The sequence below is a fragment of the Mustela nigripes genome, chromosome 10 (genome assembly GCF_022355385.1).
Source record: "Mustela nigripes isolate SB6536 chromosome 10, MUSNIG.SB6536, whole genome shotgun sequence".
Classification (NCBI taxonomy): domain Eukaryota; kingdom Metazoa; phylum Chordata; class Mammalia; order Carnivora; family Mustelidae; genus Mustela; species Mustela nigripes.
The window spans coordinates 30,794,040-30,818,828 of NC_081566.1; the positions used below are offsets into that span (position 1 = coordinate 30,794,040).

A 24,789-nucleotide genomic window follows, 5' to 3' on the forward strand; every position below is an offset into this window, starting at 1 on the left:
GGGCCTTCCCTTCCAGCCCCGTTCCCCAGGAACAGCCTCAATTGCTGCAGACCACGGAGCCCTGCTGAGCCATACTCACGCTCCAGCTGGTCACTCGCCCTGCCCTGAGAGGCGGGTCCTACTATTATCTTCCATTTTAGGGAGGAGAACATTAAGGGGAAGGGAGGCTGCTCAAAATGACAGAGCTAATTACTGGTGGAGCTGGGCCAGAGACCCAAAAGCTTCGTTCACACTCAGAGCCACCTTCTTGGGGGCTCACCCAGATCCTTCCTGCAGATCTCCGGTATCTCTGACTCCCTAGCAGATTAGGAATCAAACTTTCCTGGAAGGGAGGCAGAGCCCCAGCCCCTCACCCTCATCCTGCTCAGAGCCACTGCCCCGGCTGGGGTAGACACCTGCCTAAGCTGCTGGACCTGTCTTCCCATCTCGGCCACCGGGGCCAAGGGCAGGGCAGCTGGCCTTGCCTGGGGCAGGGATGGCTGCCATCCCAACAGATTTCTTAGGGAAGGGCTCTTTGAGGCTCCCAGCCTCCTAATTGTTTGCTGAAGGGGAAGGTGGGTGAGATTCATTATCATGTGGGTACACATTTGCTTGCACTGTGACTCACTTCCCTCGGGAGCAGGCCCTTGCATAAAGGGTGACAGCCACCTGGCCTCCCAGCGGCAGGTGTCGGACAACCCTGTGTGGCTCTGTGTCCTCCACGGAGCCCATGGCCATGTCAGCCCCAGTGGCCAGAGTAGCCCAGCGGCGGGCGGCCGCCGATGGTCTTGGCTCCCACCAGAAAGCCATGAAGTACTTGGGCCAGGACTTTGAGAGCCTGAGGCGACAGTGCTTGGACTCAGGAGTCCTCTTTAAGGATCCAGAGTTCCCTGCGTGCCCGTCTGCCTTGGGCTACAAGGATCTGGGGCCACACTCCCCGCAAACCCAAGGTGTTGTCTGGAAACGGCCCACGGTGAGTAGCCAGGCCTGCTCCTGGGTGTCAGATGGGACAGAGGGCTGTCGCTTCTTCAGGCAAATAGCTGAGGGAGAAGTCATTCTTTGAGGGAGAAATCATTCTTCCAGGTCCGTATTTTAGAATAGCTCCCCCGCCCCCTACCCTCGCCCTCCTTTAAAGTCTTTTTGGCGGAGCAAGGGACGGAGGGAAGAGCATTCCTGGACTTTGGAAGCCGACAAGTTAGATTTGAACCCCAGCTGGCCTTCCTTGCACAGGTGACCTCTATGAGGCTCTCGTTTCTCCTCTGTGAAATGGTGCCCAAGGGCAGGGGATGGAGAACTGTCCTTCCCAAACCTCGGCCCGTGGCCTCCTGCTCCATGACCCTTGTCACATGGTCTGAGCTGCGGGATCAGAGCCCCTCTGCAGGGTGGGTGTGAGCCCAAGTGAATCAAGGGCTCTGTCCTGTGTCTGGTCCACAAAAGGAGCCACAAGGGACTAGGCTTTGTGGCTCCTGGCCAGGCCCCTTTTGTCTCCTCAACCATGATGGGAAAACTGAGCTGTGGGACCTGTCTTCTTGGCAGTGGTGGAAGAGGGAGCATGAGGACAGAAGGGCTCTTCAGATGTGGTCAGGACCACGGGCCAGCTCCAGCTACCTCTGCCCCTTTGCTGTGTTCCCCACCCGGTCTGCGCACAGTTCCCACGGCTGGAAGGACCCCTCCACCCTGCGCCCTGCAGCCACTATGGCCCACCTTCCCGTCCCCCTGAAACCTGTGTGGTTAATCTGAGGTGTGGGCAAAATCCGGACTGAGAATCAGTTTCGGATTCTCGCTTCAAGAGGTGGTTCAACGGGCAGGTGTGTTTTGTGCAGGGGGCTGCCTGTGCCGGTGGGGTATAGGCGCTGGTCAGGGAGATGCCAGGAGTGAGCTCTGGTCCTGACTCTGATGGAGATGGTGGGGAGACAGGCACACGGGTGAGGCGTGGACACTCTGGAAAGAAAGATGGAAGTGCTCCATGGGGACAACCACGAGCCATGGGATCCTGGGGTGTCAGGAGGCTGCAACCTGGAGGACCTGGAGCACCCCAAGGAGCCCGGGGCGGGAGAGACAGGGATGAGGACACTCCGCTTGGCCCTGAGGAGATCACTTGCTCCATTGCGCTTTCCCTCCCCACTCTGTCTCTCCTCTCCTTCCTTCCTTTCCTTATTCTAATTGCGGTAGAACGCACTTAACAAAAGACCATCTAACCATGTTAAGTGTGTGCCAAGAGCATTTCCGCTGCTGCAGCTGTCCATCATCACCTCCAGAGCGTTTACACCCATTCATGAATCCAGGGGCCTGTGGGTTGCTTCCACCCATTGGCTCTTACGGATCACGGTTTTACGAAGACGCTATTCAAATATCTCTTTGAGACCCTGCTTTCGATTTTTCCGGGTGTCTACGCAGAAGTGGAGTCACTGGATCATTTGGTGATTCTATTTTTGATGTTTTTTTTAAAGAAACAAAATGCAGGGACACCTGGGTGCCTCAGTCGATTAAGCGTCTGCCTTTGGCTTAGGTCATGGTCTCAGGGTCCTGGGATTGAGCCCTGCATCAGGCTCTCTGCTCAGCAGGGAGCCTGCTTCTCCCTCTCTCTTTTCCTCTGTCTGTCAAATAAATAAAATCTAAAAAAAAAGAAACAAAATGCATTTTCTTGGTTTCTTTTTAAAGAAAGTTTAAAAAAATCTTTTAAAAAAGATATTTATTTATTTATTTGACACAGTGAGAGAAGGAACACAAGCAAGGAGAGAAGGAGAAGCAGACACTCCCTGCTGGGCAGAGAGCCTGATGTGGGACTCAATCCCAGGACCTGAGCCGAAGTCAGACGTTTAATGACTGAACCACCCAGGAGCCCCATTGATCTGTGTATCCCTGCTGATTAGCAATGTTGAGCATCTTTTCGTGGGTCTGTTGGCGATTTGGATGTCTTCTTTGGAGTATTGTCTGTTCGAATCATTTGCTCATGTTTAAATGGGGTCATTGGCTTTTTTGTCTCCCTGGCTGCGTTTGAGAGTGACACCTGACTTTGTTGGTCTCAGGGGACTTCACACCAGTGCTCTGATGGCCCTGCTTCTCACAAAGGTGTTAACTTTGACCTGTCCTGAGTATGACCTGTCTGCTGAATATGTATGTGTGGATGCTTTTGCCCTCTTGATGATAGAATGAAGCTTGCTACTTAGATGTTTTCTGAAATCATAAATTTTGGCATCCTGCCCCTTCCAGGTATTTTTTGCCTACTTTTGCTCTACTTTTCTAAAAGATTAAAAAAATTATTTGAGAAAGGAAGAGGGAGAGAGGATGCATAAGTGGGAGAGCAGCAGACAGAAAGAGAAGCAGGTTCCCCATTGAGCAGGGGGCCTGAGTGGGACTTGATCCCAGGACTCTGGGATCACGACCTGAGCCCAAGGCAGACACTTCATCAACTGAGCCACTCAGGTGCACCCATTTTTTTTTTTTCTCCTATTTTTTAAGCTGCTAAATGGAAGGTCTGCTTGGGCTCTTCTTCTAACGGTGGAAGACAGGTTGGCCCAGATTGAAGACCTCAGGGTCAAGCTTGGGATCTCATGACTCTACGGTGATGTTCCCAGTGGCACTGGGCAAGAACAGGGCACTGTCGCAGACTCCACGGCGGTGTGTGAGACCAGCGGAGCTCTCCGCAGAGCCCTCTCCATTCTTGGCTTCCCCATCTCGCCATGCACACGGCCAGCCCGGGCCTGTGGTTTGAGGGCTGCCCGGTGTGCATGGGCCCAAGCACAGCCCAGCGGACGAGACTTTTCTCTGTGCATTTCTGTCATTTGATGAGTGCGTTGATCTTAAGGAGAAATGCAGAGAGGGGAGCAAGGTGGGTCAAGCACACCAAACGGACCCAGGAAGCAGCCAGCCTAGGTTAAGGGAGACGTGGCGGGTATGACCGTCAGGAGATAAGAGTTCGGATAAGGGGACCAGCCTTTGTCGGGGGCGGCCGCCCTCCTTCCAGCCGCTGCTCTGGACTGATGAGCTGGGGACTTTCAGTTCAGCCTTATTTATGCGCAGGTCGTGTGTGCATGTGGGCGCAGAGCCTCGGAGGTGCTCTCTGGTCGGAGGGAGACAGTAGGACAGTTGGCTGAGAGTGCGGACTCGGGCGTCAGCTGGATCGGGTTCTGGTCCCTTCTGTGCTGTTCACTGGGTCTGTGACGCCACGTGATTTCCCGAGCTCCCTAGGACTCTGTTCCCTCACGTGTAAAAGGGGAGAAATAGCATTATCTACCTTGTGGGGTTTTGCATGGCGCCTGGCATGTAACAGAGCTCAGTACTAGGAGTGTCTCTGTTATTCATGTCAGAGGGGGAAGCACACATACGACGACATGCATGGGAGCTCGCGGAGGAAGCAGTTACACCTGACTGTGGAACGGGGGCCGGGCAGTGATGTGGAGGTCCAGACATTGGAGCAGGGCTGGGAAGCAGCGGGAGCAGGAAGGCCCAAGCAGGCTCTGCGCCTTTGTTCAGGGCGAACACGGCCTGGGAAAGGTGGTAATGAGAGAGGGAGTACGGGGGGAGATGGAGGTGAGGCGGGAAGCTCCGAAGGGTCCAGGACCTGAAGGGGCAGGGGTGCCGGGCTGTGATGTGGCCGTAACTGTGGCGATGGTGACCAGTGTAGCAGCAGCATGGGGTGTACTGCAGTCCTGGACCAGAGCTCCCGGAATGGCCCTGGGGGAGCGTGGTCACTGAGAATGTGCCGTCCCTGTCACTTCCTGCCTTGGACTCAACACGGTGCCTGGGGCTCCCCCATGCCCTGCGTCAGGGGCTGGCACAAGCCTGAGTAATTTGTGTCTGTGTCTGAGTTCCTTACCCACATGTCAGTAAACATGATTACGGAGAAGACACGAGCTGCTTATGAAGGAGGAAGGATGGGGCATGGGAGGCCCCCCTCTCCCAAAACGCTCTGCTTGCCACTTTCCCCTGTGTCCCCCATCCAAGTGTGGGTCCCGCAGGCAGGACGTGGTGACTGGGAGGGCTTTCTGTGGGCTCTAGAGGACGCACAGGACTTGTGAGTCACTGCGCTTGTTGGTTGGTATTACTGGGCGGAGGTGTTTTGAATTGTGCTAACAAATGATGTGAGGACAGGAACATCCCCTCTGTCTATAAATCACTCTGTGCCATTCTGCCTATAACCTGTGAAATTCCTGCCAGCCTCATGAACCAGTCTGTCTCCCGCACTAGATGCAAGATTGTAGCCGAGCTCATGGACCCGTTAGCTCTGAGTCGCTGAGGTTGGCAGCACGTGACCTATGTCAGTGACGTGGGTGGCTGATCTGTGCGGCTCAGGGGAGCCATCGGGGGGATCGTCATACTCCGTGGCTGGGGTTTGGGTGATGTCCCAGGAGGGAGTGCCCGGCATGTGGCATTGCCGTAGGACGTGCAATCATTCAGAGCACTGAGGATCCTGGTGGAGGGCTCCCTGACTCTGAAGGGCGAGCCGAGCAGAGGAAGGAGAGGATGATGGAGGAGGAGTATTTAGAGAGGTGAGGGTACTGACGAGGGCAAGCAGGGATGCAGAAGCCAAGGGAGGAGAACTCCAGCAGGGGCGAGGAGGGAGGGGGCAGTCAGCACCCGGGGCAACGGTTCCCCTCTGTGGTTCTGGTCGAAGGTAGAAACCAGATTTCGGGAGACTGAAGGATGAACGGGTGATAGGAGAGAACACTATTTTAAGAGGGTTTTTAAGGAGCGAGAGTCTGCGAGACCCCGTGTGTTCTCTTCCCTTCCTTACCAATGAAGCCGCACGTTCCTGTGCCAAATGAAATCTAATATGGTTTTTTTGTCCCTCTCTTTTTAAAAAAGGATGTTATTTATTTATTTGACAGAGAGAGAAAGAGGGTGTGCACGAGTTGGGGGAGCAGCAGGCAGAGGAGGAAGCAGGCTCCCCACTGAGCAGGGGGCCCTATGTGGGGCTTGATCCCACAACCCTGGGATCATGACCTGAGCCGAAGGCAGACGCTTCACCGATGGAGCCACTCAGGTGCTCTACCCCTCCCTTTTTAATTATTCATTTCCCAAATCTCTCCACCTTCTGAATTTGCAGCTTTGAGAACTAGCTTGGCTGACGCTGGGTCTTGGTCTAAATTGCCCTGGAGACCGCAGAAGCAGGAAACAAAGGAATAGAACGGAGGGTCCGCCCACGGAGGGCTGGCTGAAGAGCTTGCAGAAATTAGGATGAAATTCTAAGGCTCGCTCTGGGCTGGGAAAGGAGGTACAATACATTTGTGATAAAAACGGATGTACATGTCAATGCTTTTATGAGAACAGACAGTTTCTGAAAGAATACAAAGGAAATGTGAGCGGCGAGCACTCTGCATACAAGCGATTTTGGTTTTATGGGCATTATTTACTTAGACTTTTTTTTTCAACTTAGGTGCATATATTACTTTTTCAACAAAACGCAAGTGAATAAATTTTTCTTACTACTTGGAAGAAAAGAAAGCCAGCAGGAAGGCATTGTTCCCGTTCACCTAGACACGAGCTGGTGGCGCTGCGCAGGGTGTGGGGCTGTCACTGCAGGATCCACGGTCTGCTGCGCAGGGGGGGGATCCCAGTTCCTGGTGCTGGCCCCGCCACCTGCTTCCCCGGCGTTCGGATGCACTTGCAGTCAGTCACAGGGGCCTCTTTGCTCCTTGAAGACCCACGACTGCCCGTGACCGTCTGCCTAGGGTTAGCCGGACACCCCTGTCCTGCTCCTAGACTGTCTAACCAACGGGCAGGCATCCTCTCCCGCCCGGAGAGCCTCCCAGACGCGCCCCTCCCAGGCATTTCACGTTCCCCCTTTCTGCACAAGCCCGCACCCGTTGTTATGCACTGGGCTCGTCTCTGACTTCTCCGTGGAGGTCAGTCCAGGTTTCCCACATAGGATGGACGCACTTCGAATGTGAGGTCTGTGCTCTTCTTCCCTGCTCCCGTCACCCTCGTGCCTGCCCCGTGAGGCTATGTGTGCAGGGTGGGCGCCCCGCAGTCGTGCTGGGTAAACAGGGAAGAAAGGGCTTGGCGGGGCCCCAGCGGTGCCCCAGGCCGGTTCCACCCTGACGGTCCTGGGCGCAGGGAGCGCGGGTCAGCTGCATGAACCGCCCTCCCTGCCCCGACACCTCAGCATCAGCGTCAGTGCCTGGGGCCATGGGCACATCACTGGGGAGTTAATGAGTGCACATAGCATGTAGTCAGCGTGGGGAATGTTGATCTAATGCTCTCTGTGCAAATGGGGTGTTGTCTGAGAGGGAGGTCATGTTCGAGCACATCAGTGCCAGCCTCTGCCCTTCTCTGGCCGCCGCTCACACCAGCGCTTGGCACGGCGTGCACAGTCACACCGATGCAGGTGGACGGTGGGGAGGCAGGCTGTGGCTGCTGCGGCTGCTGCCCTGGACCCCTGCCTGCACCCCCACCCTGCACCTCTGCCCTGCACCCCCATCTTGCACCCCGGCCCCGCACCCCCCTACGGCCTCCTCCCTTCGCTGGCCTGCAGAGTCATCAGCAGTAGCGTGAGGGACTCACAGTAGGTGACTTGGCCTCCTCGAGGCTCTGCTCTGACGGTGGAGCTCCCCCACCCCAGCTGTGACCAGTGCGGGGTGTCTTGTGACCCGTGTTTTGTCCCCCTTGCTTTCAGGAATTGTGTCCCAGCCCCCAGTTCATTGTGGATGGAGCCACGCGAACAGACATCTGTCAGGGGAGTCTGGGTGAGTTACTGGGGACTCTCCATCTGGGGCAAGGCTGGCTGTGTGTGACATGAGTAATGGGACCTCACGTCCTGTCTGCGATATTGTGTGTGTGTCTGTGTTTCTGAGACGGTGCTCCTTGCGTGGGTCTGCGATGCTAGAACCGTGGCTCCCCAGGGCGATCTCTCCAGGCCACGGAACCCCCTTCCACGCGGGAGCAATGGGCCAGGATTGTAGGTGCGCAGTGGACAGCCGCGCCGGGCGGTGCTTGGCAGTTGTGGCCTGTACGTGGACACCATTCACCGGATGGAGCAGCCACATCTGCACAACTGTGGGCTGGCCCAGCAGATGCTTTAAAATGAGTGAGAAAACGAGAATCCCGTCTTCCCAGCTGAGCTCCCTTTAGGGAGCCCGGGATGGTGGCAGGACCGGGCCCAGAGACGCAGGCGCCGGAGAACAATCCTACCCGTGAAGACCAACAAAGCAAACAGAAGTCCTGTGTCCACGTGGGCCTGAAAACCCTGTCCTCTCACAAGGTGCCCTCCCTTTTCCTCCTCATTCCGGCCGAGAAAATGCGTTCTCTTCCACCTGCTGGAAGCCTTGATGAATCTGAAATTCACAGGCATTTTATTTCAAATGCTTCCCGCGTTCTGGCCTTAACGAGCATTGCTCGCAGATACCCCCTTGGCCGAGCTCGCAGAGCGTGAGTGCAGAACTGTGGGAATGTTCCGGGCACCCCACATGGTCATGCTCCTGCTGCCCAGAGCCACGGCCTCTGTGTCCCAAGCCCTTGTGCCGTTCGAGCCGTTTGTGTGGGGCTCACAGTGTGGGGGGGCTGGGGTGGGGTGGGGTGGGGGCAGGGCACAGCATTCTGGCCCTCCTTGTTCTGCCTTTTTACTTTGAGCTCAGTGTTTAACCTAATTAGCATGTGTCTCAGGGAAACACAGCCCTGAATGTACGCTTTTAACAGCTTCTTGCTACAGATGTTTTAACTTCGGAAAAGCTATTGAATAAGTGCCTTTTAATTGCCGGCTTGCATAGAGGTTTGAATGGTTTTGAGCAAGGAGAAAAGAGGGCTTCCGAGGAGCCTGGGTGTTGCCATGGTGAGTGCGGGCGGCTGGCCGGGCACAGAGGGACTCAACTGCTCTAGAATTCAACCTGTGGGAAGGAAGTGGGGCCACCAGCAGGAGCCCCGGGGTCAGCCCTGCTGTGTGCTGGCTTTTTGCATGAATGGAGCAGAAGGGGGCTGAGGGCCTGTGGCTGGGAGCGAGGCTCCGGCAGTGGAAATGTGGCTGCTCCTGGGTGTGGGGGTGCCGGGGGTGCTGGAGGTGCCGAGTCACAGTGCCGTGAGTCAGCCAGGCTGCCTTGTGTGGTGGGTGAGGGTTCCCCATCAGAGAGCAGTGCCGGGTGCCCCTCGGGGAGACAGGATGCGCCGCCAACAACGTGTGTTCAGAGTGCTTGCGTCTGACACCGCACAGTGGGGTCTCCTCCGGGGTTAGAACATGTTCATTACTCTTGCTTGCTGTTATTTTACTACTGTTTTGAATTCATGACCTTAGACACTGGGAAGCTGTGCTGGGACAAGTCCGCTTCCTGCTTCCCATCCTTGGATGTCCGCTGCCCCGTGTGTCTGAACTGCTCCTTGTCCCGTCAGCTGAGGCGGCCACAGAGCTCTGTCTCTTCCGCTGTCAACGACAAGTGTCGTGGCAAATGCTGTCCTGTTGCGTGGGGGTGCTGGCCATTGCGTGGCAGCAGTGGTCCTGGTGGGCGTCTGGCTCCCTCCTGCTCAGCCAGGCCATCCTCCCAGAGGCGGGAGCCCCTTAGCAACCATCAGAGGTAGTGTTTGGCCAGTGCCCAGGGCCTGGCTTTCTTTGGAGACGTGATTTTAGGTGCATGAAGCCTGGGAAATCTGTGATGCTGAAGATTCGATTGCTCCCAACAGCTGCGTGGAGAATGGGGCCTATGCCCTCTTACTGTGGGGCTCGGCCTCTGCCAGAGGAGAGCGTGGCTTTGGCTCCATACCAGGAGCTAAGTGGATGTGTTTTGGGAAACATGGGCCAAACAGAAGCCCCCTGGGTCCACAGGGCTGGGGCTGAGGAGGGGCACCGTGCTGGTCCCAGCCTCTTCTTGCTCCGTCTCCTTGGGGGACCCACAGCTCACCCCATCAGCATGGCCTCCATAGATGCGAGGAAAGCTCAGGTCTCTGCGATGGGGTAGGGCTAGGTGCATTGTTCCCTGGGAAGAACCTGGGCAGAGGGCTGAGGGGCATCCGTGGGATGGAGGCTGGCCACAGAGGAGGCCAGGACTGTAGCCTGGGGCCCTGAGAACCCAATCCAGCTGCTGTCTCCCAGGTCAAAACTGTCCAGCTTTGTCTCTGCAGGGGTGCAGGCAGGGATGAGGCCTGGCGGTGGCACGGTTTAGAGGGAAGGAAAAGTGGTATAGCTATGGGGCTCGGAGGGCCTGGAGGAGGCCTGGGGGTCACCCTGAGATGGCTTGGTGCAGGCATCAGAGCCGAATCACGCTGGCCTGTGAACCCCAGGGCACACTGAAGCTGGATTTTGACAAACAAGCCCATATGAGCAGATCAGCATCCATGTCAGGGCTGGACGTGTGGTGGCACAGTGTTGCTTGCTCCCCTGGACAGTTCCCTGCCTGCAGCCTGTCTCTTGCTGACCGCAACCTGTCTCCGAAAGGTTCCCCTTTCTTTTGGATCAGTGTTTCTCATTGGTTCACCTTTTTGGGTGGTTTCTTACTTCTTAAAGGCCGGCCCGTCTCCAGCCTCCCCAAGATGGCGCTCAGACATGAGGAAGGCCAGAGATCCCCTGGGTGATTCCCGGGGTTGTCTTGTGATCCCACTCAGTTATGAGGTGCTGTCTGCCCGGAGAGAGTGTGAGACCCACAGGCTAAGGGCTCAGTCCCACGAGACTGTCCCCCCATATCTCAGACCGCAGGCTCCTGTTCCCATTGTCCTCTCCTGCACCCCCCTGTGCTTCTGACCCATCAGCTGCAGATGAAGGGCCTCACGACCCGTCGCTGGGAAACATCTCACTCCCCAGAGCACGGGTTCCTCCCAGAGATCCAGCTCAGGCACAGCCAGATGGAGCAGAGGCATGGGATGAGGTCTGGGGAAGGGACGCTGATTGCCCAAAGCTGCACGTGTGCGCCAAGGAGTACTGTGAGCCCCGGCCTCTGGGTATTTCTGAAGGTTCATGACAGAGGCCTGATGGAATCAGGAATCACCACTGCTGATGGGTCCCAGGGTCAGGGGATGAGATGGCTCTTAAATGTCCAACTCATTCACTGGGGTTGGTTCTCCTGGCAACCATTTGGGTCACCTAGGGGCTTTCCTAAGCCACCTCGTTAACATAACAAAAGAACTGTGCAGAAGAGGACTACCTAGCCTCTCTGGAGCTCTGGGCCCAGAAGCAGATCTAAGACCCAGCCTGCGTTTCTTTTTATAAATCACAGCCTCCAGGGCTGGCTGGTACTTATGCCAGAGTTGTCCTTGGGGTCCTGGGTGGCCCTAGGGGGGTACAACTGTGCAGGGTCAGGCCTGTTCTCCCTAGGGAGCTCCCAGGCCCAACCCTGCAGCCACCACCACTCTGGGGAGGGACCAACCTGCCTGGATCTCCTTGCCATCAGTGGATGCAGACGTCGCTGAGGCTGCCGTCTCCCCTCCTTTCTGCCTCCAGGCTCTGTGCCACCCTCACAGCCCCCATGAATGCCCTCCGCTTAGGCTTCATCTTCAACCTAGTAGTGGCTTAACTGTTATTCCTGCTCCTGTCACTGATCAGCCTCATAAAGGGGCTACTGCAGAGATCCCAGCACTTGACCTCATCTCTGTCCCTGCTTCCCTCACCTGTCCTTCAGCCAGTGGCCCAGGGGCAGCTCTACTTCTCCCCTTGGCAATTAGGAACTGCCCAATAAGCTGGACCCTGAGTTCTTGCTACCTATGATTTATAATAACACTAGGTGTTCAGACCTAAAGGGAATTTCTGATTTAGCACTTTCTGTTGTAAGAAAGCCTAACTCAGGATGACTGTCTCTTGGTGGACTTAAAACCAGAGCCCCTCATTGTTAGGGCTCGGGTTTGTTTGCTATTTACTGGAAGTCCTGAGGCCTTAGGGTGGAGGGGGGAAGGTTCTAGGGGGTCATTATTTAAGTGTAATTTTAAAAAATCTCTTTATTGTTTTAATAACTATTAAACCCATTACTTGTATTACCCAAATAAAACATAGGAAGAACAAAGCTTAGGTAGTTCCCTGACTTTCCCAGAAGCCAGTGACCCAGGACCCCCCCATTCTAGCTCTACAGTTAGTCCAAACTCTAACCACAGCCAGATCAGACTGGAAGGTGGCTGGCAAGGAGGGACTCGTCCATCAAGGTATTTCCCAGGTTTTCTACCCACCTTACTCGCCACCAAAAGCCTCTTGTATCCAAACACCTCTTGGCTGCTTCTGGCAATTAAAACTATGGTCCAAGGTCAAAGCCATGTCCATATGGAGAAGAACCCAACGATTGTGCCACAGGCTTCAAGGCAGGTCCCCAAACAAGTTCCTGAAATGTTCTGAGCAGCAGAATAGAAGTCCATCCCCCCAAGAGGACTTTGAAGGGGCATGTGCTGATTTGGATGTGTTCCTGAACCAACAGTCCACTCACGCCTGACAGTCCCTGGCAGGAATCCAAACACCCACCCCTTGGAGCCCCGCGCTTGCCCGAGTGCCAGGAGGACCTGTGCAGTGTCCTGAGTGAGGCAGATGAAAAGAAAATTAAGCTCCTCCAGCTGGGCAGCCCTGTTTGATGTCAGCAACTGAGGGACGTGGAGTTTCCGTGCCTTGAATTGTAATGCGTGAGGAGTTTCTGGGTGGGTGGATGGAGACCGCTCAGCCGGGCTCGAGGACATCAGAGGGGCTGCGAGGATGTGTGTGTCCTGTGGGGTGGATGTCGGAGGGGCTGCAGAGTGGTCACTCTGTCAGATCCCCCCGGGGCCTGTGCTGGGAACCGTCACTCGCCATCTCTCCTGCTGCAGATGTTGGCGGACATGGGAGCTGTCATGCCTAGTGCATGTCCTCTTGGGCTCCCCATTCCCACAGACTGGGAGACTCAGGAGCAAACACACAGGGGCCACTGGGCATTTGTTCCAGACAAATCCATCGAGTCATTCGGACACTTGCTATTCATCAAGCCGGGCCCCCCTATGTGTCAGCCTCTTGCTGGGGGTGCCAGACCAGGAGTCCACATCCCTGCTGGCTGGAGGGCCCCGGGAGGTCACCCCGGGAGGCCGCCAAAGCGCTACTCAGTAGCGGCTGCTCGGGTGGGTGCTGTGACCCGGTGCACAGAGCTTAGGTACTGTCCGGTCTTAAGGAAACACAAAGAGACAGAGTGACTCGTGGCTGGAGAGAAGGAGCAGGTGGCCGAGCCATGAGGTCTTGCTGGGGGAGGGAACAAAGCAGCCACTGCCCAAGGGGAAAGGCCAGGGCATCAGAGTTTGCCTGGAGGGCAGGTTCTTGGTGGGAGCAGAGGGATGAAAGCTGGAGACATGAGTGGGATCCGCCCTGTCTTCTTTCTTTGCGCTCTCCACCCCAACCATTGGTGCTTAGGGGTGGAGTGGTCAGGGTCCTGTGATGTAGGGGTGGGCAGAGTACATCCCGTCCTGAGGACAGGACTTTGAGTGACGCAGCAGGAGCCACCCGTGACCTTCAGACACGGGAGGATGATGGGGCATCTGACCTGGAAGGGGGCGAGGTGACGTGGGCTGGACGGAGCAGGGCGCTAAATGTCAGACTGGGCAGGGACATGCGGCAGGCCTGACCGGTGTGTCCCTGTGACTGGGTGCAGGTGACTGCTGGCTGCTGGCCGCCCTTGCCTCCCTAACCCTGAATGAAGGGCTGCTTCGCCGCGTGGTCCCCGGGGGCCAGGATTTCCAGCAGAACTATGCGGGGATCTTCCATTTTCAGGTACGGTGCTTGGGGCCCATGGTGACCCTGCAGCTACGTGGGGGTCGGGATACAGCCAGAAATCTGGCGTCTCTTCAATTCTTCACCCCTGATGGCCAGCTGCTGACCTGAAGTCTTCCCGAGGGTATAAACAGTGGAGTCAAGCATGTTTCATAGCTCAAGCGGGTTATACACTGTGTTCTTAGCAGAGAGCAAGTCAGAGAAAAGAAAACGTTGTTAAGAAAACTGTAAGGAAGAGGAAGGTACTCCATGTGTCAGCCAGCCCGCGCTGCTCTGACCGTGTCATTTGGGAATCCTTCCCATGGGCTTGGGTCCCTCCCACATCCCCAAACCAGAGACCCCCAACGCGGGTGCCTTTGCTTATCACTCACACGCTGGATGCCACGTGTCCTGTGTTCTCTGGCCTCTCCGGTGGGTGTGGATGGAAGACGCAGATCCTGCTCTTGGGGGGGCTTGGAGCTCGGCCCTCCACATGGGGTGATGTCTGAGGGGCCTCCGCCCCATGTCCCTTGCCCCCCAGTTCTGGCAGTACGGCGAGTGGGTGGAAGTGGTCGTGGACGACAGGCTGCCCACCAAGGATGGGGAGCTGCTCTTCCTGCACTCAGAGACGGGCAGCGAGTTCTGGGGAGCTCTGCTGGAGAAGGCCTACGCCAAGTGAGTAAGTGGTACAGGGCCGGGAGACCCCTGAGTCCCCGAGGATGGCACCTGCCCCACCCTGAACCCGGGGTGCCTGGCCGAGTCCCCCCAGCACCTGGACACCGGGGCCAGTAGCTCTCGGCTCAGCCCTGCCCCCGTGAGGTGTGGATCAAGGTGTGGGGGGGTCAGCCCTACAGGTTCTTGGGGCCTCCCCATTCTCCTCCTTCAAATCTCAAAGTCAATTCCTAGGTTAAGGTGAGTTTTTCAAACAACCATGACGAGGAAGGAACAGATGCACTTCGGTGCTGAGGCCCCGTCCAGCTCTCACCGCCCCCTTTCTGCTGGAGTTCCATGCAGGAAGCCTTCTTTGTGGGTTCTCCTGATGCGTGTCGCCTACCCTGTCCTGCAACCCCATACCTTTCCAGCCTTCTTCCCGGAGTGAGCCCCCGGGGCACTCTCTCTACCCACGGCTGCCCAGGGTTCCAACCCCCAGGAACCCAGGAAGCCAGGGTCCGTGCTGGGAAGTCTGCACTTGGCTTCCTACAGGACTTGGAGGTGGGGGTGTGTGGCTTGGTGGGAGGTAGCCAGAGCTCCCTGTCAGCCCAAAGCAAAACTGGCAAAGGGCCCTCTCTTATCTTCCAGCCCACTCTGCATCCTAGCACCAGCCCACATGGCCCCTCCTCTGCAGATGACACACATTTTTTCTTTCCCTGCAGGCTCAATGGTTCGTATGAGGCTCTCACTGGAGGGTCCACGGTGGAGGGGTTTGAGGATCTCACTGGAGGCATTTCTGAGTTTTATGACCTGAAGAAGCCCCCAGCCCGCCTGTTTCAGATCATCCGGAAGGCCCTCCGCGCGGGGTCCCTGCTGGCCTGCTCCATTGACGTGAGTCTCCCTGCTCCCCACTGCATGGCAGGGAAGGGGCCAGAGCAGCATCTGGGGCTGAACTGTGGGCAAGTCTGGGGACGGAGGGGTCCCAGACCTTATTAGTGGGTAGCAAGTGGGTACATCGTGGGAGTCGCAGTCTGCAGTGCCAGGGAATGGCCCAAGAACGGAGACCTGACCCCTGGATCCAGCATCCCACCTTTGCTGCCCCTTCCCTGCTCAGTGATCGTGAAGCTTTAGGAAACAGATACATGGTGGGTGTGGGGGGGTACCCGATGGAGTTGGAGATCCCTGAGAAGAAGGGGAGCGGATCTGGAGCCAGGGTGCATGTGCTGCCTGGGTGGGGGGGCTGGTGGTCTGGGCCCAGGGGTGGCATGGACACTGGAGCTGGCGTGTTGTTCCTGCCCCTGTCTCTCCCTGACCTGGTGGCCTTGGGCACGCAAACAGTACGTCTCTGCCAAATCTCAGTTCGAGGGTTTGCCTGGTGGGGAGATGATGGGGGTCCTAGAGGGGGGCCTGCGGATGAGGAAGGGGGAGACATGGGAGAAGCAGTCTGGCCCAGTGCGACCTTCCCAGATAACTGGCCTTCTTCAAGCGGCAGGGAGACATTCGGGGACCTGAGGTGACGCCCTGGTGTCTGGTGGCATTTAAATCCTGTAAGTCATGCTCCAGCCCCCGAGCCACATGGCGCCTGCCTGGAGCTGCAGGCCTGTTCAGAGGTCACCGAGGTCACCATTGCACCTGCACCCCAGTGTCCCCCAGCGGCCAGCCCCGACGGGGTCAGAGTCAGGGTCAGGGTCAGGGCCATCCTCTGTGGACTTCATCCCCAACCAGGTCTCCAGTGCAGCTGAAGCAGGAGCGGAGGCCACCACCTGCCAGAAACTGGTGAAGAGTCACGCCTACTCCATCACTGGGGTCCAAGAGGTAAAAGCTGGAGGAGAGGGGAGGGTAGCAGGTTGTGATACTGCATGCATCCAGGTCACCACAGAGAGCCTCCCGTCTGCTGAGGTCCCTCCCTGGCTGCCCAGGACGCCACCCGTGCATGGGTCCCTCTTGCTCATGGGCCCTTTGGACTCTTCCCCCTTGGAGATGGATCCCGCTGTCTGTCTGTGCCTCAACTCCCTGGGCTCCAGCAACATGCAGATGAGACGGGCTTGGGGTGGGAGGGTGGTTTTGGAGGAGGTTGTAGAGATTGTCCGTTAGATTTTCTATGTGGGTTAAGAGGTGCGTGTGCACAGGTGGAAACCCGTAGGACCCCAAAGGGGATAAAGGCAGTGATGTCGGCTCCCCCAGGATGAGGCCCAATGGAGAAGGAGCCGTGCTGCTCCTTCCTCTCCAACCCAAGCAGAAAGCATGCGCTGTAGTTTTCACGACGTTTATTTACTATATTCTGCCCAGTTGGAAAAAGTGTTTGCAGTGACTTACAGTGACGTGTGCAGACACAATCAAAACACGAAACTGAAATCCACCAGACAATGCAGGCGAGAGACAGGGCTGCCCTCGAAAAATGAGCTTTGCTCTGGGCTTCCCGACGGCCAAGCAAAAAGGGAAATGAGACGGGATCTCAGTTTTTGTTGTATATGAAAACCCATGAGTGTTGTAATTCACCAACACGCTCTTCTGTAAAGTCATTTCCCAAGCAGAGACTGAACACACATGTGTAAGTGTGGGCGAGGGCATGACGGAGGACACGGAGGGGAGTGGGACACCCAACACCTGACATCCTTTGTGTGAGTGTGTGTGTGCGGAATGTGAACACGGGGGCTCTAGCGGGGAAGGCAGTAAGTGTGAGCTTCCAGGTGTGTTTGCCGACATGCTGTCTGGGTGCCCATGCCCCTTCCACCATGTCCTGACCTCAGTGACCTGCGCCCTCTGCATCTAGGATTCCTGAGCTGTCCCAGAGAGGTAGCCACGGCACCCAGCTCCTGGGACAGCCACAGGGCTTCAGGGCGGTGATGGTGTGTTTGCAGTGTTTGGCGCCATGTGTGCTTCCAACAGAGGGTACTCCCCGAACGCTGGCCACCGTGCTCTGTGGCTTATTGTCATTTCATCTGGTGGGTTAAGAGCTCAGTGAGTCTTAGTCAATTACCAAATTTGAGTGCATGTGAAAGCCGACACGAACTTGTTTGTGAGCCAGACACATGGTTTGTGGAAAACAAACCAAATTGTGGAAAACAGAGCAGTTGGCCATATCTGGAAAACGTGTTAAAACAAGGGCGTGGCTCTTTGGGGACATTTGGAAAGTGCAAGTCCTCAGGGAGCAGACGGGGGGTGGTGGTGGACATGGGGTCGCAGGCTGTGGGGGGACGCAAGGATGGGGGCAGACGTGGGGGCGTGAGGGAGGTGCTGGGGCCTGGGGCTGGGGGTGGGCGTGGGGCGCGGGGGCGGTGGGCATGGGACAGATTCGGGGTTGTGGGGAAGGTGTGGGGGCCTGGGGCAGGGGGTGGACGCGGGGAGTAGGGGGTGGACGTGGGGATGCAGTGGGGGGCAGGCACGGGGTGTGGGGCAGATGCGAGGGGTCAGGGAGGGAGGCGGTCACGAGGGTGTGGTGGGGGGTTGCGGACGCGGGGGCGCCGGGCAGGGGAGCCCAGAGGCTCAGGTGCTTCCGCATGTGGACCTTGCAGGTAAATTTCCGGGGTCGTCCCGAGAAGCTGATCAGACTCCGGAACCCGTGGGGCGAAGTGGAGTGGACAGGGGCTTGGAGTGACGAGTAGGTTCTTGGTCCCCATCCTCACCCCGTGCTGTGGAAAGGCGGCTCACAAAACACAGCGCTCATGAAACCTGGGGCCCCGTGAGCACGGCTGTGTTTTCGGAGCCCAGCAGCTGGTCAGGAAGGAGAACTGCTGGGCTCCTGCTGAGCAAAGCACGCCGCAGGCAGCTGGAGTCTGGCCTCTGGGTCTCTGCTTGGCCTTTGCAGGCTTGGCAGCTCTGTCTCCAGAATGTTTTCCTGTTTCCCACCTGCCACACAGTGGTGATTGCCAGGGGAGGCCAGACCCGTGAGATCCCGCGCCTCCCACTGCAGACCGTCTCTCAGACAAAGGCCAAGCCCCCAGTGCCCAGTGGAGGAAGCAGGATCCGGCCCTAGGGGCCAGCTGGTGGCAGATAGCAGTGGGCATCTGGGAGGGCTGCTTGCTCTTTCCTGACAAGGTCATGGGGGGGGGCAGACAGGCTTCCCTCACCCAGGCCTCCTGCCACTGAGGAAGCACCTGGGAAATGGGGTGTCCCTAAGCACTCGGGTAACGCCCTGTTGTGCCCGCCCTTGCCCGCCCTTGCCCGCCCAAATGGCAGGACGTGGCCCGTCACCGCACACTTCCCTTCAGGTGTGTGCCACAGAGAGAGGTAGGTCCCGAGGGCAACAGACGCTGATTCCGCTACCTGCGTTGGAGCGAAACCCGAAACCTCCATTCCACCATCTGCCCGGGAAGGGCGCCCCCGCAGAACGAAATCTACGCTCTGACTTTTGGCCATTTCAGCGGACAGCTCTTTAGCAAGCTGCCCAGAGGGCTTCTGTGACCCCATCTCCTTCCCTGACAACCCCCCCACCCCGGCCCAGTCTCTGAGAGGCTGCGGCAGGTGCGAAGGGGGGTGGTGTCGGCGGGTGAGGGCCGAACTCCAGCAGCTGGAGACACAGCTGGGACCATTTTTGTAGCAGCCGGTGGGGCAGGAGGACACTGGGTCTCTGAGCCACAGCTCCAAGTCAGCCCAATGTCCAGTTAACTTAAACAATCTAAATTTGTCTTAGGCTCAAAACCCAATTGGGAGATTTGATTCAGATCCAGAATTCTCTAACTTGTCTAATCTTTGTTTACAGCAAGAACATTCTGAGATTTGGGTCTGATGGGTGAAAGTTTCCCTGAGCTGAAGGCGTCCTGGGTTCCCTCCTGCATGACCCCTGTGGTCCTGTATGGCTGGACTTTCCTGGGGGAGGGTAGAGTTCGTGGTTTGCTGAAGGCATCCAGGGAAGGGACATTTTTATACCATTCGGTTCCTAGACGCTGCACACTTATTTCAGGAGACCGAGCTTGGTAAAGGTCAGGCAGGAGGCTGGAGACGTCATTTGAATATACGGCTATGACATATATGGCCATGGCCACGGAAAGACCATAACAGGAGGCCTCACGGGTGACACGACTTCAGGAAAATTGCTGCCCGACTGGGCCTGATGGCTGTCACTGGCGGCTCGGGAAACGGATGATGCACCTATGCCCAGAGAGTGTCTGACTCCCCCAGGGTCCTCACCTGAGGGATGAGCCAGAATGACAACCAGCCCATGGACCAGGGGTGCACGCCTGACAGGCAGCCTCATCCCTCTTCTCTTGGACCTGCAGCCCTGTCACAGAGTGTGGCAGTTTCAGCTAGAAATGAAGGTTCCCTGGCAGTGAAATTAAGGCAATGTCCCAGCTGCATGACTGCGGTCCATGTCGTCGGTCCGCATCCCTCCCGGGATGTGTGTCCCCCTCCCCCACCACTGCCGGCCTGCTAGAGTCTGGCTCATGACCGTCTCCGCCCTCCGGGGGCCGTCTAGCTTCAGGAACCTGTGTGCTGCAGCGAACCTTTCACAAATGACCTACCTTGGCTTCTCTTTTTAAAGATTTTAATTTTTACGATTTCCTCCAGTGCCCCAGAGTGGAATGACATAGACCCCAGGCAGAAGGCGGAGCTGGATAAGAAAGCGGAGGATGGCGAGTTCTGGTGAGCACGATCTGCAGGAAGGTGTCCTTCCCAGCGGCTTCACTCCCCCGGCAGCCAGGGTCTCAGGAAGCCCATGTGGCTCCTGCTGGGGGTGTCCTTCTTCTCCCCCTTCACCCTTAGGCTGTCCGACCTCAGGGACTGCATGTGTCCCTGTCTCTGCTGCCCCGCCCCCTCATGAGGCAGAGCACCAATCCCATCTCAGCAAGTTGGGCTTAGCCACGTGACAGGGTGACTTCCTTTGTGGGTGGGCTAGGACAGATGACAGGGACATCCCTTGAACATGACATGGTTTAGGGACATCTCTGCTGGGCAGACTTAAATTGGAGGACTTAAGTCTCTGCAGATTCTGAGGTGCCTGGCCCCGGTGGCAGGGGCCCATTTTCTGTTCTGTCCCTCTGCCTGGTTGTTAGACGTGCGAGGGGCGCTCTCTAATGAAACAGAGATGCCAACGGTAGCCAGGGACTTGGACAGTGGCCCTGTAGACATGACAGGATCAGAGCTGGTCCCTTGCTCTGTCCTGGAACCTGCCCCGTGAACCCAGAGCCCTCTGATCCTTCTGCCCCCAGGATGTCATTTTTGGATTTCCTGGAGCAGTTCTCCCGGCTGGAGATTTGCAACTTCTCCCCAGCCTCCCTGAGTAGCGAGGAGCTACACAAATGGGACCTGGTCCTGTTCAATGGCCGCTGATGCGGGGCTCCACCCCTGGGGGCCACACCAACTTCCCAGGTGAGCTGGACGGAGGGCTGCGGGGCCCCAAGTCCTTTTGGCCTGTCCCCCCTGGGCTGCACAATGCCTCAGCCTGTTCACTGGCTCCTGGTGCCCCGCAGGGGCCCAGCTTCTCCCTGGGCTTGGAGGCCAGGGCGGCAGGGTGGACAATGGTTCTGCAGCCTCCGGCTGAGGCTGGAGCTCAGCCAACAGGGTTCTGTAGCCTCCATGCTTCCCCCACCTGCCCCTGCCCCCCAAGGATGCCTCGTGCTCACTGTGCTCCTTTCTCACTCTTCTCCTGGTCCCTGCTGGACACGCATCCCCCTGAGATGCGTCCTGAGATGCGTGGACCCTGTGTTGCTCCAGTAGATCACGCCATGCTAAGTCTGTGTGCCCTAGCTGAACCCGGAGGGTGGGGTAGAGCGGCCTGAGCCTAGGGGCCCGTGATGGCCACTCCTTCCTCCTGTGGGAGCCACTGGAGCTCCACCCCGGGAGGATATCTGGGCAACCCCTGCCTCTGCCCTAACTGGGGGGCTCTCGTCTCATTGTGGGTGGGGAGCCCTCCCCGGTTCCCTGGACATCACTGATGCATCCGACATAGGCTCCTCTTGGGCCGAGACAGCCGAGGCAGCAGGAAGAAGATGCAGAAAAAACGACCCACCTCCCAAAGGAGAAATAAAGGAAAGCAAAGCCTGCTCCCTCTGTCCCCCCAGCCCCCCAGCCCCTCTGTCCCCCCAGCCCATCTGCCCCCCAAGCTCCTCTGCCCGCCCAGCCCCCCAGCCCACCCAGCCTCCCTCTCCCGGCTCTGACGCTGATCATTGCAGGGCTGCGCTCCGAGTTCTAATAAAATCCCATGTCCGTGCAGGCTGGGTTCCGACCACCGTGTGTCTCTTCTTCACTCCCCACCCACCGCCCACCGTCCAGCCCAGAGCTCCGCGCCTGGCGGCAGCTTGGCTCACCAGCTGCAGGGCCCTGGGAGGCTCGTTTTCCTCTGCGGCGCCGCGGTGTTGCTTGGTCCGCACAATGCAGGGTTAACGCCCACCAGGCAAGGCGCAATGTAAACCCATGGTGTTCTGTAAGTGTAGGGCATTATGTTTGTAGCTCATTCTCTTCCTCCAGTTCTGTTAAGGAGTAAACAAAGAAATGTAGGGATTGCCATGACGTTGCATTTGGAAGAAATTAAAATACGTCCACCATTAGCGAGCGCTTAGAAAACGGGTAGGAGATGGGCCTGGATTGCTTTGGCAGCGCGGAACCGTTGGGGGCGCCCTGAGGTATCCGCCCCCAATCACCGTCTCCACCCCATCGGCACAGTCACCTAGTCACCTAGCTGTCTGGAAAGGACCGACTGTGCCTGGCCCTTTTGTAATGATGTTCTGTACGTCCACATGGGAAGCTGCAGAGACTTGACCTTGCAGTCCGCGCTTGTGCCCCAGACAGTCTGGACGTGAAGGTTCTGATGGAGAGGAGGGATTGAGTAGGAAACGTTCTGGTTAAGTCCGTGGCTCTTGGTCTCCTGTGCATGCCTTGTTATCTCATCGAGTTGGACCCTCATTTAGGGCATGTGAGGACCACCCCCACAGGCGGTCCTCCCCTGGGCCACATCAGTATTTCAAAACCGCTGAGGCCCGTCTTCTTCATTTACACACTGCTGCCCAACTGTGTGCACTCCCTTGACCCGCTGGACCTCTCTGTGCCTCGGAATGTGTAGTCGCTGTTTTGAAAGAGTTTTAAAAAGTTCTCTTTGAAGGGAAGCCATCTTTTAGAGTACCCATAGGTGGTGTGGCTTGTGTTCTTTTTAATTATCTCTCATGCATATTCAGTGACTTACCAGGGAGAGATGGTATCTCAATGCTCCAGCCATCTGGCTGAGGGGCAGAGGGTCAGCCCCCATGGCTGGAGGGGACAGACGCCCACCAGACCCGTTGTCTCCAGAGCCTGTGAGCAGAGGCCTCCTGAGACGTGACTCCCCTCACACCCCGAGATATTCCTCCCTGAGAGGGGCTCATCTTCACAGGCCAGGAGCTTAGAACTGGAAGACTTGGGGGTCACTCGTGAGCATTCCAGGGCAGCCCTGGCCCATCAGACCTCGAGTATTCCCAGTCAGACGGTGCTGTGCAAAGTTTCCGGATGCCACGGGATGCGTCTGCCAGTGTGTGGGAGGGGAGGGGGGCAGGGAAGGAGGGCGTGCTCGCCACGCTGGGAGGAAGACTTGCCCAGGCCCACTGACTGCCAGCCGCGCCCTCTCTGGGGCGACCAAGGCTCTTCCCTTGTGTTCTTTCCCGCCTCCCCACCCCCCAAGGGGGAAACCATGCCCGGCGACCTCCTGGAGACCTCCAGCCACTTACTGGACCAATCCCCAGTTCGGAATCCATCTGGCCTAAGTGGATGACAGCCAGGAGGGGGGCGTCGGCGAACCCCACTTCATGGTGCTGCTGGGTCTGATGCAGAAGAATTGTCGGTGCCGGAAGAGGATAGGACAGGGTACGCTCAGCATCCGCTACGCTGTCTACAAGGTACTTGGAGCTGGGTCACTTTTTACCGCACATTGGATGTCTTTGGTTGGACGCTGTTGGCTGGGAATCGGGGTGCATCTTTCCTGCCACTTGAATGGTCCTCATCAAGCACTCTTCTTGCCCCCCTGAATGCCTCTCCCATTGGCCTTCCGGAGGCCTGAATTCCACTATTAGAGATTCATTCCTATGGCTCACATTTCTGCTGTTAATATTCAGATGCGAAATTCCTTGAACTCTGCCTGTCATCAAGGGCTCAGGTTACTGCTTTAGACTTCCCAAGTCTAGGCTTCTCAGGGGACAGGAGCCAAGAAAGGGGGGCACAAGGCATTTGAAAGTGGAAGGGAGGCTGGGTATGGGAGGCTGTAGATTCTCCTTTCCTCCCGAGCTGGGCGACCTTGAGACAGGCAGGCATGGCTGGGGCGAGGGAGCCACACAGCCACCTTTGGTCTGGGTGCCTCTGGCTTGGGGACCACAGCCCTGTCCAGGCTGCAGTGCACCTCACAGATGTGTTGAAGCAAGGCCTTTGGCGCTCGATAAGCCCAGCCAGGAACAAATCACAATCTACTTTTTATACTGCCAAAGACTCCTTGTAACAAATTCCAGAGGGATTCATGGTGGCTGTCGTTAGGTAATTTTGTGAAGAATGAATTTCTTGAGAAAGATACAATTTTAATCAGGAAGAGCAAGAACCAGCTGGAGGCCCAACATCTCAGTGTACATTAATGCATGATGAAGAAGTGTTGTGATAAGAAGCCAGTTGCCAAGCTCATAGCCCCTGCGGCCCCTTTCTTCCCTCCACCTTGGAACTTACAGTTTTAGAGTTCAGGATGTGGTATGTGCATCTCTCATGGTGGAAAAAGGTTGAAACCTAATCCTGGCTTGATGGCGGGAGAAAGAATTTCAAATAAATACACCCACTTCTCTCCCAGCTTGGCCCTTCCACCCCACCTAGAGCCTGATGTCCCCAGACCAGATCCTGCTCATGGGGATGAACCCCCGGAAGGCGCCCTGCGTGCATTCAAGAGTGTCCACCTGGAATCATGGGGGGCACCTGGGGCTGTAGGGGGCACCTGGGGTCATAGGGAGCACCTGGGGTTTTAGGAAACACCTGTTCGTAAGGGGGCACCTGGGGTCATAGGGGACACCTGGGGTTGTAGGGAGAACCTGGGGTCATAGGGGGCAATTGGGGTTGTAGGGACCACCTAGGTTGTAGGAAGCTCCTGGTCATAGGGGAGGTCACCTGGGGCCATAGGAGCAGCTGGTGTTGTAGGGGACACCTGGGGTCATAGGGAGCACCTGGGGTTGTAGGAGTCACCTGGGGTTGCAGGAAACACATGGTCATAAGGGGGCACCTGGAGTCATAGGGGACATCTGGGGCCATAGGGGGCATCCGGGGTCATAGGGGGCACATGGGTTGTAGGAAGTACCTGGGGTTGTAGGGGGCATGTGGGGTCATAGGGAAAACCTGGGATCATAGGGGTCCTGGGGTCATAGGGGACGGACATGTGGGGTCACAGGGAGCTTTTGGGGCCATAGGGGGCACCTGGGGTTGTAGGAAGCACCTAGTCATAGGGGGACACCTGGGGCTATAAGGGGCACCTGGGGTTGCAGGGGCACCGTTCTGTGACCCCTATAACTTACTACTAAGGCTCTGTGTCCGCAATCTGGATACCTGTGTAGGTCACCAGTTGGGGAGCAACCCCGATGCCCCAAGGCTGAAGAGCCCCGCCTGTCTGCCTGGTCCCTGTCCCC

At 57.2% G+C, this 24,789-nt stretch overlaps 1 protein-coding gene across 1 annotated transcript; it reads left to right on the top strand.

The window, feature by feature from the left end:
* Nucleotides 1–715: 715 nt before the first annotated feature.
* LOC132025982 (calpain-8-like) lies at nucleotides 716–24,100 on the top strand. Its single transcript, XM_059413940.1, is given in 12 exon segments — nucleotides 716–952; nucleotides 7,598–7,667; nucleotides 13,485–13,603; nucleotides 14,124–14,257; nucleotides 14,956–15,124; nucleotides 15,959–16,048; nucleotides 17,749–17,834; nucleotides 19,742–19,816; nucleotides 20,383–20,498; nucleotides 20,501–20,542; nucleotides 22,862–23,037; nucleotides 23,990–24,100. Coding segments are annotated over 12 exon segments (1,425 nt in total).
* Nucleotides 24,101–24,789: the final 689 nt, after the last annotated feature.